General features: G+C 43.7%; 1 protein-coding gene across 1 annotated transcript in view; it reads right to left on the reverse strand.

The window, feature by feature from the left end:
- Positions 1 to 17,391, reverse strand: part of HHAT (hedgehog acyltransferase) — a 159,892-nt gene that overhangs the window by 95,277 nt on the left and 47,224 nt on the right. The window contains exon 7 of the mRNA XM_081111940.1: positions 14,213 to 14,363. Coding sequence (XP_080968066.1) covers positions 14,213 to 14,363 — 151 coding nt within the window. The remainder of the gene's footprint in view (positions 1 to 14,212; positions 14,364 to 17,391) is intronic.

Below are 17,391 nucleotides of genomic sequence, written 5' to 3' on the forward strand. Positions count from 1 at the left end.
CAGCCCCATTCCCTTCTGTCTTCTCCCACCCTCTGCTCCAAGATCTGGAATTCTTAGGAGTAAAACCTGAACAAGCACATCATAGGAATAAAAACTATCCAATGGAAACTATTTAAAATAATGATAGGGCTTTGGGTTGAGAGGGACTGAAAAGGTCATGACCCCTCCTTTTCACATTCTTCAGAGGCAGATTTCCCCTCCTTATTGAAGAAAACCGAAGACACTTTCAAAACTATAACATAGCCAGCAAATCAAGCTTCCCTTTAGGCTAGCAGCCTGTGTAGAATTCAGTGACAGGGAGCAGGGACACCTCCCTGCGTGTCACTGAGGCCAACAGGTGGAGGACAAAAGGCGTGCCCTCAGATGACGGATGATAGAAAGTGATACCTGAGTCGAACGCCCATGACTCTCGAGTTTGCAGAAGTCCTAACTTTCGAGTGATGAAAACTACAGAAAGGGTACTGTTAGGATGAAATATAATTGTTGGTGGCAAATCCTCTGTAACTGACAACCTCAGAAGCTGGTGGGATGTATAGGGAAACACTGCTCTTTCCCGAAAATGAAGGTCTGTGTGTAGACCCTGACCATCCGGTCACCCAGTCTCTAGATAAAAGCTCTAATTATTAAAAATGTGAATGGCACTTTCAATATCTCCAGAACAATCTGTCAAAATGAGTGAAGAAGAAATGAGGGGCTGATTGGAGTGGCTTCATTATGGGTAAGCATTCATTCATGTCATCTTAGGAAGAATTCAGAAATATGCCCTTTAACAGGCTGCTATAGAGATTCATTTCCCTTAGTGTGAGAATACTTTGTGTCTCTATGATCTAGCTAGCAACTGTATTAATTAACACCCTGATAATACTTCTACCATTAGGAATAATTTGGAAGAATAAGAAATTATCTTGTGGGTTTTTCTTAAATATATTTTAATGATTTTTTACAGAGAGGAAGGGAGGGGGATAGAGAGTTAGAAACATCAATGAGAGAGAAACATCGATCAGCTGCCTCCTGCACACCTCCTACTGGGGATGTGCCCGCAACCAAGGTATATGCCCTTGACCGGAACCGAACCTGGGACCCTTCAGTCCACAGGCCGACGCTCTATCCACTGAGCCAAACCAGTTAGGGCTAAGAAATTATCTTAAAAGATAACCTATGCAAAGTGCCTAATTCACAAGAACAGAAATCGTAGGGTTGATAGGAGGGACAAATATGTGAGAATACTAATTCAAGAGAATAAAATTCCTACCTCAGTTTTCAGAACTAGAGAATTTTAAAGCTGAAGAGAATCTTAAAGATTCTAATTAATTCTCTTTTTGAGCATTAAAGGAAACTGGGGTGTGGCCAGGCATGAACTCATTTTCAGGCACTTCAGGGGCACAGAGGGTGGCTGGCAGGGCAGGGTTTCCATATACGAGGTATCCTTCCCCAATCCATCTGCATGACCAAGTCAGCCTGATGAGGCTCCCACTGGCTAAGACTGGGACAATTTGAGCCCTGAAAAATTAAGTACAGTAATGAATTATGAACCGCTGAAAAACAGAAAGTGCTGCAACCATATAGATAATAAATAGAAAAACAAGTGGAAGGAGGGCTCTTGTTTACAGCAGAATGCCAACTGGTAAGTGCCAAAGTTGAAAAGTCATCAATTTGTAACTTTCATAGTAAAGACTGGCTCAGGCAAGGATCATCCATAATTTCTAGGGAGAAATTTTGAAAAACAGCAGGGCATTTGTATACTCTTAAAGTACCTCCCACAGAAAATTGATTACTTGCAAGGCAAAAAAAGTAACTATACAAGGAATGAATGAGACTACACTGAAGGGTGTTCGGTCTACAAGTTGATGAATAGTAGCATCACCAATGCGAACAGGTGGACGCAAGTGTGCCTACAGAGGTGAGACCCTATAAAGGACACATTTCTTAGGCAGTATTCCTGCTCAGAATGCATAATCTGAGTCTAATCCTGAGGAAACATCACCCAAAGTAAGAATGGGGGCGGCTGTATTAAATAAGGGACAACCGCACTCTTCAACATCGTAAAGAAAGGCCGTGGGAATGCCCCAGTTTACAGAAGGCCCTGGGACTAGCATTCCATGGCAGTCTAGCACTTTCCATTCTCCCCTTTGGAAGAAATCAGGACTGGGGTTAATAACAGGGTTATCATTCCTTAAATGGATAATGCGAGGGTGGAAAATCAGAAGGCTGTTTTTATGTGCTTTTTAATTCACAGACTTCTTATATAACCTAGCCCATGCGGAGTCCAGCAAAAGTAAAAAATAAAAAGGTAGGCCTGTCCTTGGAGATGAACCTGCAAATCAGCCACAATGCCATTTTGTCTCTGGGCTTTGCTTCTTGACTAAATTTTCCCCCCGAATTGTGAATTCACAGCATTCTGAACACAGCTTTTGCTCTGTGGCCAAAATGGGTTTATCACTATACTATCGAAATAGATTTGTATTATAGCCATGGATTGGTACTTAAACTATCCTACTTCGGTTGCTGTGTCTTTAACCCCCTTTCCAACTGAACTTTCAAAATGCAATTCGTTTGGAGATGTACAGTGCAATAGAGTAAAAAATAAACTTCCTTCACTGAGCTGTCTTTCATCTGAGGTCCTCGTTCATTTAGAAAGTAAACATCCATCAGATAATATCACTTCTCCCACTTTGTATTATAAGCATTACTTATCTGGATCATGGTTATTACACATAATCAGAAAGAGACCTATTTTCACACCACTTCCCCTAACCCCACAAACACACAGGAGCCCCACTTCATGGATGAGGCCATGGTGGCCCAGGGGCCCACAGCTGACTTAAGTTCCTGCAGGCAGGAAACAGTAACCAGGGGTTAGACTCCTCCCATGGCTCGGAGAAGCACTCTCTCCACACTTCTAAACAAACGTGGAACATCGCTAAATTGCTGCACTTGCAAGGTCCAGCTCTCCAGCTCATCCTGAGAATCACTAATATGGCTTGACTCATTACATTTAATTTCCCACCATTTGAGTAGTCCCAATGCTCTCATCATAGTGGAAATAGAGGTTTGTGGACTTCATGGCAAAACAACAGTACAAAGATTCACAGTGCCAAAGGGTCACCAAAAGAGAGGCTAGTGTTGTTATGATTATGCATCAGTTAAATTTATTGGTGGCAAATGTATTCATGTTAGACAACGTGGATAAAAAATAGCCCTCCCCGTGGCCCCCGTGTCTCTAAGCATGAAAGAGACTAGATTTATACAGCGCAGTAGCTTTGGAGAATAGCCTTTGGTTTTGAACCCAAGACGGAAGCGGGGATCTGCTTGGGCGCATGAGGGAATGAGAAGAGAGTGATGAAAAGTTACTGTCGAGGGCATATTACACCGTTTAAGCAGTGAGAAATTCATTTACTAAATCGATTGAAGCCTGAAATCTAATTAAATCTAAAAGTGGTATCAACCTGAAATGCTAATAAGTTCACGCTCAATTGTATACGAGGAAGCTCTGCCGTGTGTGCCTTTAATAATGCATTACCTGACGTGTTTTTTTTCTGTATTCATTAAAGTTGTGTGGCAACGTGACGTGAATTAAGTTCTACACTCAACTCTGTATGCAAACATCTCCACGCAGGCAATTGGCTCGGCCGCCTTCCCCTGCCCGGTCAAGGTGCATGAGGTGTGGTTCTCCAGGGCCGTGACCATGGCTACAAAAAGGAAACTCGGAACTTAGTAAGAAAGCGCACACACCTTTTATTCAGAAAAACAGAGAAGTGGTTTTCTATCTAACTATTGGTACCCTATATTTAAAATAACTTAAATGTGCAAGACTAATAATTCAGAATGCCAAATGCTTTATAGAAAATAAAGCCTCAATCAGCTCAGTTTCCGGCTGGAACACATGGTCAGACCGGCTTCGGCAGCACTGGGTGCAGGACCCCCGGTTCAGCTCTCTGGTGGGCGCTGCCAACAAGGCAGTCAGGTCCCAGGAGCAGTGTTCCATTTGCGAAGTGGAAGTGGTTGAGTGTGCTGGAAGATTCTTCCTTTTTTAATTGAGGTAACATTGGTTAATCACATTTTATAAGGTCCATGTGTACAATCATACAATTTGATATCTGTATACTTTATTGCATGATCACCAACAAAGGTCTAGTTTCGTCCATCACTATACATCTGACGCCTTTTACCCATTTCACCCGCCCCAATACCCCTTGGTAACCATCAATCTGTTGTCTGTATCTATGAGTTTCCTTTTCATTTGTTTGTTCACTTGTTACTTTTTTTAATATTCCGCAGATGAGTGAAATCATACAGCTTTTGTCCTTTTCCATCTGACTTACTTCACTTAGCATAACACCCTCAAGGTCCATCCATGTTGTTGCAAATGGCAATATTGCATCTCTTTATGGCTCACTAGTATTCCATTGTATATGTGTGTCACATCTTCTTTATCCATTCATCTGTTGATAAACACAGGCTGTTTCCTTATCTTTGCTATTCTAAATAATGCTGTGATGAGCATAAGGGTGCATATGTCTTTTTAAATCGATGTTTATTTGAATAAATACCCAACAGAGGAATTCATGGATCATATGGTAGCTCTATTCTTAATTTTTTGAGGAATATCCCTATAGTACTCCATAGTGGCTGCCCCAATTTACAATCCCACCAACAGCATCCAAGGGTTCCTTTTTCTCCACATCCTCTCCAGCACTTGTTTTTTTTGTTGCCTAATTTTAGAAGAGGTTTGTTGTTGCTGTTGTTGTTGAGTTGTATGAGTTCTTTAACATATTTTGGATGTTAATCCATTACCAAAATATCATTTACAAATGTCTTCTCTCCTTTGGTTAGTTGCTTTTTTTGTCGTTATTGATGGTCCCCTTCACTGTGTGGAAGCTTTTTAGTTTGATGTAGTCCCATTTGTTTGTTTCCCTCACCATTGAAGTCAAATCCACAAAAACATCGCTAAGATTGGTGTCCAAAAGCTTAGTGCCTATGTTTTCTTCTATGTATTTTATGGTTTCAGATCTTATATTCAATCAAGTCTTTAATCTACTTTGAATTCATTTTGCATATGCTATAAGATAGTGGTCTGGTTTTATTCTTTTGTATGTAGCTCTCCAGATTTCCCAACACCATTTATTTTAGAGCCTTTTCTTTCTCCATTGCATGTTCTTGGCTCCTTTGTTGTAAGTCAGTTGTCCATATACGTGTAGGCTTATGTCTGGGCTTTCAATTCTGTAACATTGTTCTCTGTGTGTCTGGTTTTCTGCCAATACCATACTGTTTTGATTACTATAACTTTGTAATATAGTTTGAAATCAGGGAATGTGAGGCCTCTGGCTTTGTTCTTTTTTTCCCTCAGGATTGCTTTGGCTTATCAGGTTCTTTTGTGGTTCTATACAAATATTAGAATTATTTGCACAAGTTCTGTGAAAAATGCCATTGGGATTTTTATAGGGATTGCATTGAAGAAATAGATTGCTTTGGATAATATGGACATTTTAACAATGTTAATTATTCCAATCCATGTGCATAGAGTATCTTTGTATGTCTTCTTCAGTTTCTTTCAACAATTTCTTATAGTTTTCAGGGTACAGGTCTTTCACCTCCTTTGTTAAGTTGATTCCTACGTATTTTATTGTTTTGTTGCAATTGTAAATGGAATTGTTTTCCTGATTTCTCTTTCTGATAGTTTGTTGTTAGTATATAAAAACACAATAGATTTTTGTATATTGGTTTTGTACCCTGCAACTTTATTGTATTTGTTTATTATCTCTAGTGCTTGTGGGGGGGAGTCTTTATGGTTTTCTATATTAAAAGGTTTGGGGCATGCTGACTACAGCTACTGCTTAAGAGATTTTAGCAGAGTCTGAAGCCTGAGCCAGGACAGGCCATCCATATGGTGGAGGTGCCCAGCATCGGTAAAAGCTCCCAGGGAAGCTGCTGTGACCCATGTAAATGTGAATTACTGAAGACTCAAGCACCTTACAGTCACATGTGGCCATCGTCCAGGGAGTCTACAGTCAGGCATGTCAGGGAGGAGGAGCCGGAGGAGTCATCTAACCCAGTCCAGTGCCTCTCCAATTTTAACATGTAGCAGGTCTTGTTAAAAGGCAGGTTCTGACTCAGTAGGTCTGGGGTGGGACCTAGGCTGCTGCATTTCTCACACGCTCCCAGGACAGACTAATGCTGCTGTTCCTCAGACCCCACTGGGGAAAGCAAGGCTCTTACTAAAAACAGGCGTGTCATACTAATGCAAAATACCAAATGCAACGCAAGTACGGTATGGCAGTCCCTGGCCTCCAGAAGCTCAGTGAGCCTGACACAATGGCTGCACTAACACAAGTAACAGAATCCATGAATGAACAAAGCACCATGATGCTGGGCACGAGGGAAGCTCTGAGTGTTTGCTGATGTTCCTAGAATTACTGTATCACTCTTACTGTTATGGTTGTGAGGCTGTCTCAGAAGTTCTTCCCTCTCAGCCCTGCATCCGGGCTCCTCTTCCACGGTAAGAGACTAGGATGTCGTCTTCCAGCACCTCCCTCAGAAAATCCCATCCCCAACGACACAAAGCTGTCAACTCCTCTTTCATATCAAAGTCTGAATTAGATCTCTTTTCTTCCTTTAAGTTTGCAACTTTCTCCCTCATCTGATATCAAAGACGTGGCACAGTGTCTGATACAATAATGATAGTAATTAAGAAAGGCGTACGTTCCTCGATCCTTCCAAGGCAGATTCATTCTCAAGAAAGCTGCTAGCAGACACAATATTATGGCACGCCATGTAGTAACACTTAATGAGAAAACTAGGGGGATAAAGAAAAAGGCACTGACAGTGGGCACACCTGTGTGTGGTACTGCTCAGCTGCCAGATCAAAACTCTCGAAAATTGTGCCGTTGAGACCTGGTGATCACCATTTCAAAGGGGAGTAACCATTCGTTCATTCAGCAAAGATGTCCTGAGTGCCCACAATATGCTGGGCACCAAGGAGGGTGCTAAGTAAGAATGAGATCTGATCACTGCCCTCAAAGTTGGTGGGGTGTAAGGAAAGAAGCGATTACTGTGGAGTGTGGCTGCTGCCATGAGAAGCACAGGGCGTTAGTTCCAAGAGGTATTTATTATAATATCTCCCCTCTCCGGAGAGAGATCACCCGGTAAGAATCAGTGGCGCCTGGGTTCGAACCAGGCGGTCGGCCTCCAGATGCGGGCCCTCCATTCGAAGATGCCCTGGTGTTTCTTGCACCGGACTCCTTACCCTGCAAGCCTTCAGCCTGCGAGTGTGCTCAGTGACGTGCGAACTGAAATCATCTTCCACACGGAGAGAAAATGGAAAGGAGGCCAGAGGAACTGTCTTTGAAGTAAAAATAAACCCAGGAAGCCAAACATAATGATGGTTCATAAACTGTGCCTCAACGTGCTAGTCCCCGTCCACTTTGGTAGATGCTAGTCTGTGTTTGGAGGAAAAGGCAAGGGGGTTCTGAAATATGAATGTTAGAAGAAATATGGTTTCCGAGTCCACTGAGAGGGGCTCATCAGGGAGAAGGAGTGTGAGGTAATAAAAATATCCAGCAGCTGCAAACTGTTGGCGAACAGAACTCTGTAGGGGTTGGGAGAGGTCACACTGGTACCGTACGGGCACCCCCACATTCCCATTTTGAAATCCGTGCCTTCCACATAGTACTACCACCCCCATCCCCTTCCACCTCCTCAACCACCCTTCCTATCAGCCCTTTCTTCTCTGGGAAATGAAAAAACAGTCAGTGTAAAATTTACTTTCATATCTGCCACTGTGCTTTTTAGCTAATATTTTGGTGTCTACAGCGTGCCTGCTCTGTGTTCACCGCCTTAATAGATAACCTCACTTAACCCTCGCAACAACCCGCAAGACAAATACAATGATGATCCCTATTTTTTATTGATTGATTGATTTGAGAGAGAGAGAGAGAGAGAGAAACATCGATTCGTTGTTCCTCTTATTTATGTATTAATTGGTTAATTCTTTTTTCTTTTTCTTTTTTGCTAATCCTCACCCAAGGATATTTTTCCTATTGATTTTTAGAGAGAGTGAAAGGGAGGTGGAGAGACAGAGAGAGAAACATCGATGTGAGAGGGACACATCTTTTGGTTGCCTCCCTGACATGCCCCGACTGGGGCCAAGGATCGAGCCTGCAACCGAGGTACCTGCCCTTGACCTGAATCACACCTATGACCCTTCAGTCCAAGAGCCGACACTCAAACCACTGAGCAAAACCAGCCAGGGCCATTGGATGATTCTTGTATGTGCCCTGACCGGCAATCGAACCTGCAACCTTGGCTTATCAGGACAACACTCTGGTCAACTGAGCTACCCAGCCAGGGCTTAATTCACCCAATTTTTTTTTTAAGGGTAGAATGCATATTGGTATTTATTTATTTTTTTAAATATATTTTATTAATTTTTTACAGACAGGAAGGGAGAGGAATAGAGAGTTAGAAACATCGATGAGAGAGAAACATTGATCAGTTGCCTCCTGCACACTCCCTACTGGGGATGTGCCCACAACCAAGGTACATACCCTTGACTGGAATTGAACCCGGGACCCTTCAGTCCACAGGCCAACGCTCTATCCACTGAGCCAAACCAGCCAGGGCTAGCCCAATTCTAATACCTCAGAAAACTGAGGCATAAGGAGGTTAAATAATTTGCTCAATCACATGGGTAGTGGGTGGGGACCACTTCAGCACCTGGACACTGTAGCCATCCCCACCCACCGCGGCTGGGCCTCACAGCGATAGAGCTGGCAGGGAACAAGACATCATCTCATGGCAAGAGTCTGCCTTTCACGCAACAGATGAGGAAACTGGGGCAAACTCCCTCCTCTGAGGGCAGAGCCCGTGACCTCTCCACCTCCGTCTCCATCATGGGCTCAGAGCTGAGCCTTTACTCAGCCACTCCCCTCACTGCCACTGCTTCCACACCGGCCTGCCCTCAGGCTGACCGCTGTCACCTCTGGCTTTGTTAGATTTTAAAAAGAAAAGAAAAAAAAGGCAAGAAACTATCACTTCCTACGGACCTACTATAGCCAGGCTCCATCAACCCTCCAATCACCCCATGAGGCAAGTGTTATCATTATCTCCATTTTAGAGATGAAAAGATTGGCCCAGAGCACTGTGATTATTTGCTCAAGCCACACAGTAACTGGCAAGCTCTTAATTACCAGGCTGCCTCCCAAAACAGTGAACTCTTACTAACAGCATCTTTTCCATCTTTTCTCCTTTAGGTTCATGTTGCCCCTGCTTTCGACCCAGCAATGCTGGTGGACATGGGGTGCGTTACTTCACCAACTCCGTGCTTGCCACCCTGCCCTGCAACCTGAGGCTAAACATGATTCAAAGGCAGGACTCATGCAAAGCCAGCGGGTTGTCAGCATCTACCAGGGGCCTGGACCAGCTCTCCACCTGGGGACTTAAACTCATGCAAGAAGGGGCTCAGGCTCCTCCCATCCCCAGCGCTAACTGTCCCCGTATTTTAAGGTCTAGCAGCCACCAACAGTGCCCAGATTCCTCTGGGATAAGCAATGATGCATGAGTGCGCCTGCGAACACCTGAGAGCATCATAATTCAAGAAATGCAGAAGACGCGCTGTGTGAGGTCCCTGAGATCACCGAAATGGACTCATAACTCACCAGCCACCGGGGGAAATGGTATCACTTCGCACACTGTGATTCCGTAGCTTGAAATCAAATCAGGGGAACATGATCAGATTTCTAATTTGGAACCTTGGACACGCAACGTCATCTTTAATGACTCCTGGGGCAAAGGATGCTCATTACAGATCTCAGCCTACTGAAATTAAAATATGAAACCTAAAAATTAAGCAGAAAATTTTCAATTCCTCGGGTCCATAAGGCCACAGAAAAATCATACCAGCAGGAATGCATATACTCCTTAGGGTTTTGTTATGCCTACAAATATCTGAACGGAAATTATAAGAAAGAGAAGAGCTAGAAAAAAAATAAACAAACCCATCAGAGACCCTAACCTTTAGGTTTGGGCCATCTGGGTGAACAGCAATTTTTCATGACCAAAGTGAACTATCATGTCAGGCAACATTACCCCTCTGCTGACGGCCAATTTCATCTATGATGTACAGCGCAGATTCGCCTGATAGGGCAGGCTGCCGCATCAAGTCCTCTCTCACTGCTGAGAGGACTGAACGACAGTGCAATCAGCCAGCACCCTGCCCAGGGTGTAAGGCTCCTTTAAAATGGGAGGCTAAATATTCATCTCTCATCATCACTTCTGAACCCCATTCAGGGTGGATTTTCTAGAAGTCTGTGTAATCATGAAACCACCTCCAGAGACTGTTTTGTAATCTCTTTCCTGAGTTATGGGTCCATTTCAATGATCTCAGGGACCTCCCCATCCTCCCTGTCCTTTGTGTCACTGGTAGGAGTGGCTGCCAAGGCCCAGCAAAAAGATGAGCATTTCCAGCTTTCACATCTGCTCCTGACTCCATTTTTTTACATACCTCAACCCAGGAAAAGGGAGCAATTTTCTGTCTGCAGTGAGACCTCAACAGGTGCCCCAGAAATATTAGTGTAAAGGTAGGTGTCAATAGAAATTACAAACTCAAAACTTCATTTTCCCTTGACATGCATTCTTACAGAGGAAAGTTAGAGAGAGGGGGCCAGGGGAAGTGGATGGTTATGCTACCAGCCCCTGAACATGAACATGGTATACCTCCTCCTAAGGGTCAAGGAGAACCTGCAAATAACACAAATGATAAACTATGAGGTTTATTCTTTTATCAATTAAAAACCACTCTTGCCCAGCCAGTGTAGCTCAGTGGTTGAACGTTGACCTATGAACCAGGAGGAGGTCATGGGTCAATTCCCAGTCAGGCACATGCCCGGGTTGTGGGCTCGATCCCTAGTGTGGGAGGGGGTCATACAGGAGGCAGCCAATCAATGATTTTCTCTCATCATTGATGTTTCTATTTCTCTCTCCCTTTCCCTTCCACTCTGAAATCATTACAAATATATATATTTAAAAACACCACTTCTTCTGAGCCTTAACTTGTGCACTGCAGCTCAGAGAGACTTAAAATCCCTTCCTGCCTGGCCACTGTGACTCAGTAGTTGAGCATCAACCTATGAACCAGGAGGTCATAGTTCAATTCCTGGTCGGGGCACATGCCTGGGTTACGGGCTCGATCCCTAGTGGGGGTCATGTAGGAGGCGGCCGATCGTGATTCTCTCTCATCATTGATGTTTCTATCTCTCTCTCCCTCTCCTTTTCTCTCTGAATATATATATATATATATATATATATATATATATATATATATATATATTAAAATAAAATAAAATAAAATAAAATAAAATAAAATAAAAATATATATATATATATTATTTTTTTAATCCCTTCCTTAATCCATTTACTTAATGTGGAATGGCCACTGTGGAAAAAAAAAGAAAGAAAATGAAAGAAAGAAAAGAAGGCCTAGGTGTTGCTAAGTATAATTGGTAGACCAGAAAACCCTTCAAGGAACTAAAACAAACGTGAGGGGGAGGGGAGTCTGCGGCCATGAATGGCAAAGGAAGCCACGATCAAAGTTGAGGTCACTCCCTGTGAAGACCATGTGTGTTATTTCATCACATGTCCTCGCGAGCCTTTCCCTTGGAACCAATCACTCCCAGGGGTCACCCCAGAGCCTCCCCCTCAGAGTAACTTTCATTATTGCTCTCTTGCCCACGTGTAACTGAGAGGGAGGAGAGCGTTTCAACAACCCGGGACTCCACTAACCAAGAGTGACAGAGGTCTCGGCAGACCTGCTCTCAGCTCTGTGGTTTGTATAAAACTGAGGGTCTTGGACAAAAAACTAAGTAATAAGTTAATTAATTAAAACAATAAAGGACAAGAACAACCAATCTTAAAGTGAAATACAGTCAACTGTCTAAATTGCCCCTTGTGACTGTCAGTGGGCTGGCATTTATGGACAGGGAGCCAGGAGCCTGGGGCCAGCATGCCTGCCCAGAAGTCCTGGTTTTCTATGATGCCAGCAGACACTGGAGAGGCCCTTTAGAAGAATGAGCTTCCCAAGAAATGCATTAGTGCGAGCATTCACACCAAGGAGGCAGAGGCAACGGCTAGACGGATACCAGGCACTTGTGGAGCGGCCCCAAATCATGCTGAGCCCTGACCCATTTATTCAGTAAATTACTTTCACAACTAGGTCAAATGTTAACAGAGCCTTCCAACTACTCCCTGGCCCCCTGGCTGGAGAGAGACCCTTTGCTAACCTTGCCATTAAAACTGGGCAACCTATGATATTCAATAAAGTAATTAAGGACAAATCCAAGCAATTACTTGACATTGCCTGCAATAACCAGATGACATTTGTAATCCCAAAAAGCAAACTGGACCCCCAAAAAATGTGTTTTGTTCAAAGGCGTAAATAAGTCTAGCATCCTATGTAATAAAGAGGCAATGTGCAAATTAACCCTCATGCCATAACGCCGTCACAAGATGGCGGTGTGTACAGCAGGGGTGGGGCCAACGGTAGCAGGGCCAGGGTTCCTGTGGCCTCGCGGGGGTGCGGGGGTCCCGGCCGCTTTGTGCGACTTCTGTCGGGGTTTCTGCAGCCTTGTGTGTGTGTGCCGCGGGGGTGGAGCCCGCAGCTACTGCTGCGTGCAACCCGGAGGCGGGGCATCAGGGCTGCACTCCAGGACTCGGGGCCATCCCATGGCAAGCCGGCCATGTGGGGCGGGACTCCGGGACTCAGGGCGGTCCCATGGCGTGGGGGGGGGGGGGGGGCGTCCTGGGTCTTGTGCAATTTTGCACAATGGGTCACTAGTCTATAATAAGTGATTATGGGAAACCAGGATGTTGGGTACTAGCCACCCCCTTTCTAATAGCAGCAGTAGATATGGCAACAGTCACTGAGCCCTTCCCTTACCTGTGTCTCAGCTCTTCTGTCTACAGGAGTGAACTACAATATGAGCCAAAATGGCAGCTCTGAGCCGGGACAAGACTATGGTGAGGTCAACGGAGGCGCCTAGAGAGCAAAACTGAAGCGGCATGGACTCCCTGGATGTGCAAGTCCCCACCCTGAGGTTCTTATCTTAGGTCTAAAATTGTTTGCTTTCTAAAGGAATTCTTTGCCTCCTTGAGGGATTTGCAAAAGAATTCTTTAGTAGTTAATTTCCAATTCTTTTGTGCACAGATCTTACAGAGCACTCCTACTGGGCAAAGTGAATTACACCAAAATTCAAACATACTGGAAGGGAAAGAAAAACAAGAGGCCAGCAAGGTCACCTGGAGGACAACAATCGGAAACAACAGGGTGCTAAGGGACCTTTCCCAAGGAAGACTCCAGGCCAGCCGTGGGCAAACTACGGCCCGCGGGCCGGATCCGGCCCGTTTGAAGTGAATAAAACTATTGAAAAAAAAGACCGTACCCCTTTATGTAATGATGTTTACTTTGAATTTATATTAGTTCACAGAAACACTCCATCCATGCTTTTGTTCCGGCCCTCCGGCCCAGTTTAAGAACCCATTGTGGCCCTCGAGTCAAAAAGTTTGCCCACCCCTGCTCCAGGCCAACGTGGGGGTATGGAGCACAATAGAGAAGAGTAAGGAAATGTAGAATAAGCATCTCTTTACCCATGCGCACCAAGTATAGGAGTAAGGTAAGGGTGAAAGCTAACATTGGTTAGCATCTACGATGTGCCAGATGCTTTAAATGCCTTAGCTTGTTTAGTCTTCACAACAGCTCTTGGAAATGGGTATTAAATTATTATCATTTAAGAAACAAGAAATGGAAACTGAGAGCGATTTAGTTCATTGCCCCAGATCTTAGAGCTAGTAATTGCTGACAATGGCCCACGCTATTATCCTGAGTCTATTCTCTTACTGGACAGTCCCACATATACAAGTGTCATTCTCAGCAATAAAATAATCACTATCTAACAGCATGTCCCAAGCTAGTAAGGGAGCACTTTAGACATAACCCTTGATGCGTTTGTCCAGCCTCGGTGACATACTTTCTCATCTCACATAGCATCACAGCCTGACAACATTTTCAAGAGGTCATCCTCTCAGATGAAGAAACTGAAGTGCCAATTGCGGCTTCAGTGAGGGGCAGAGACAGGAAGGTGGCCCAAGCCCTCTGAAGCTGACCAAGCCACGGCGCCTCCACGGGACCTATCATCGCCCCTGAAGGGCTTAATACACCACTGACCTCCACATGCCCGTGAAACTGAACATGGTGCTGACACAGCGAGGGAGAGGCGGCGGCGTGAGTCCATCCAGGCGCATGAGCAGGGCTGGGATGCCAAAGAGCACCAGGTACTTCACGTAGAAAAAGAGCACCTGGGCCAAGGCCAGTCCTCCTGGAAGACAGAGGGACCCGTGAGACACAGCGACAGGAAGTGGAGCCATCTCCGGGCAAAGATGCAACATGCCAGGAGATGAGCCTCCTGCTCACATTCCGCCACCCACCCCCTTCCCTTCAGCACCCACATTGAAAAAGTCTCCCACATGGGTTTTGATCAGGGAAACTTTTGGATTAACAAATGAGGTGGGGGCCCAGCCAGCAGGGCTCAGTGGTGGAGCGTCAACCAATGAACCACACAGTCACGGTTCGATTCCTGGTCAGGGCACATGTCTGGGTTGTGGGTTGGATCCCCAGTGTGGGGCGTGCAGGAGAAAGCTGATCAGTGATTCTCATCACGATGTTTCTAGCTCTCTCTCCCCCTCTCTCCCTCTCCAAAACCAATAAAAATATATATTTTAAAAATCAAATAAAAAATCAACAAATGGGGTGGGGAACACCCAATGCAATATGCAGATGATGTATTCTAGAACTGTACACTTGAAGCTATATAATTTTATTAACCAATATCACACCAATAAATTCAATTAAAAAGAAAAAAAGTTGAAAAATAAATAAACACAAATACAAAATTCCCTTTATTATTGTGACAGGTGATAGGATCTCTTAGCAGTCATGCTTCTGCAGATACTAGAAAAGGGCAATATACATATATATATATATATATATATATATATATACACACACACACACACTATATATATATATATATATATATATATATATATATATATATAGCATTTGTAAAAACTATTAGAAAGGGGAAGTCCTTCCCAATTCCTTTCAATCTTACATAAGTTCACACCCAGTTGGATGACGAGAATCAAAGAGTTAAATCAACAAAGGTTAGCAAAGATGTGAAGATACTGCTAGTGGGATGTAAAATGGTGTGGCCACTTAAAAAAACTGTTTGGCAGTTCTTCAAATGATTAAACACAGAGTTACCATATGACCCAGCAATATACCCAAGAGAAATGAAAACAAATGTCCACACAGACACCTATACCAAACATTCATAGCAGCATTGTCCACAGAGGCCAGAAACTGGGGAGGGCAACAACTGTCCATTGACAGATGAATGGATAAACAAAATGAGCTCTACCCACACAACAGAATATTATTCTGTCATAAAAAGGAGTGGAGTGCTGATATATGCTACGACATAGATGAATCTTGAAAACATTATACTAAGTGAAATAAGCCAGAAACAAAAGGCCATATGTTGTATGTTTTCATTCATATGAAAGTCCAGAACAGAAACACAGAGACAGAAAATGGATTAGTGGTTGCTAAGCATTGGGTTGGTGATGGGGGTGGGGTAGGATGGGATTATGGGAGGGTGATAGTTAAAGGATCAGGATTCTCTTTTGAGGTGAAAATGTGCAAAAATTGGCCATGATGGTTGCACATATCTATGAATAAACTAAAAGCCAGGAAGAAATCAGCTATATGTTTCTGCTTGAATTTTGATGCTTCAGTGTAATTCACTTTGCCCAGTAGGAGTGCCCTGTAAGATCTATGCACAAAAGAATTGGAAATTAACTCCTAAAGTATTCTATTGCAAATCCTTCAAGGAGGCAAAGAATCCCTTTAGAAAGCAAAGAATTGCCTCCATAATGTAGCCAACAAATTCAGAGCTTCATACTTCAACTTTGCCTAAAAGAAAGATACACCGATTTTATGTCATCCAAGAAGTTATCTGTACACTGAGTTACCCGGGCACAACAAATACAGTAGTGTTTTAAGGGATGCTGGGATTGGAGGGGTGGGGGCAGGGAATAGTTGGTGTTTTAAATAACTGGTGCAACTTGCTACCCTTTACAATGCCACATTGCCAAGCAGGCCTCTCTCCCACTCCAAAAGCATGCACCGTGAAATTATCTCACCCCACATGGAGTATCTGTAATTGAACAGCCAAGTTCACGGTAGTAAATCCCAGAGTAGCTCTGGGTTCATACTGCATTAATTTTATATAATCTCAGGATTCTAACCCAAGGAGAAATTGTATAAAAATTCTTTTTTTCTACTGTATCTTAACGAACATTAGAATGTTTGATGCCGCCAAAGAGTGGGAAAGGAAGAGAATCGTATGCTATCTGACATTTGTTTGTGTTTCCAGTTTTCAAAATAAACATCAGATGTCAAATGTCTTATCCTACTCCCCTCACTGGGATGTAGAAGGAGAAAAGGCAACTGGCGGACTTTTTTAGCATTTCATTATCCAGACATTATCTCAACAACAGCTGGTGTTTAAACACTGAGCTAAAAAGCCCCCTGACTACACCCACTTAGGAGATAGGTTCCTAAAACGTAACTCTAATGTACATCCTCAGAGCTTTATTCTAGCGTTGCCATGTAAGAACAACTACTTTTCAATCTTTTTCACCTCCCCCCTCTTCACTCATTCTCAAGCCCCTTGCCAAAGCTCTTTTGATCCCCATAAAACTCATATACTATGGTGAAACACCATTTAATAATGAATTTTTTTAAAATGTCGTCTTTTTGAGCTCCTTCAAAAACAAAACGAAACAAAAACACCCTTGCCTGGCCGGCGTGGCTAAGTGGTTGAGTGTCAACCTATGAACCAGGAGGTCACAGTTCGATTCCCAGTCAAGACATATGTCCAGGTTCCAGGCTCAATCCCCAGTGTGGGGGCATGCAGGTGGCTCTCTCATCATTGATGTTTCTAGCTCTTTTTCTCTCCCTTCCTTTCTGAAATCAATAAAAATATATTTTTAAAAAAAAAACAAAAACATAAATTACCACCTGAATCCTAGGCTCTATCAAGTTTGGGGTATAGTTACCCCATATGTTGTCTCTTTATAAGACTCTGAAGTTCAAAAGAAAACAGTGAGTGGAAACATATACATCTGTCTAAAGCCACAGAATGCACAACACCAAGAAGGAGCCCCAATGTAAACATCATGATGTGTCAATTTGGTTCATCAGCTGCAATCCTCTCTGAGGGAGGATGCTGACAGTGGGGAGGCTGTGAGTATGTGGGCACCGGGATTACATGGGGTATC

The sequence above is a fragment of the Myotis nattereri genome, assembly GCF_964212035.1.
Source record: "Myotis nattereri genome assembly, chromosome: 18".
NCBI lineage: Eukaryota > Metazoa > Chordata > Mammalia > Chiroptera > Vespertilionidae > Myotis > Myotis nattereri.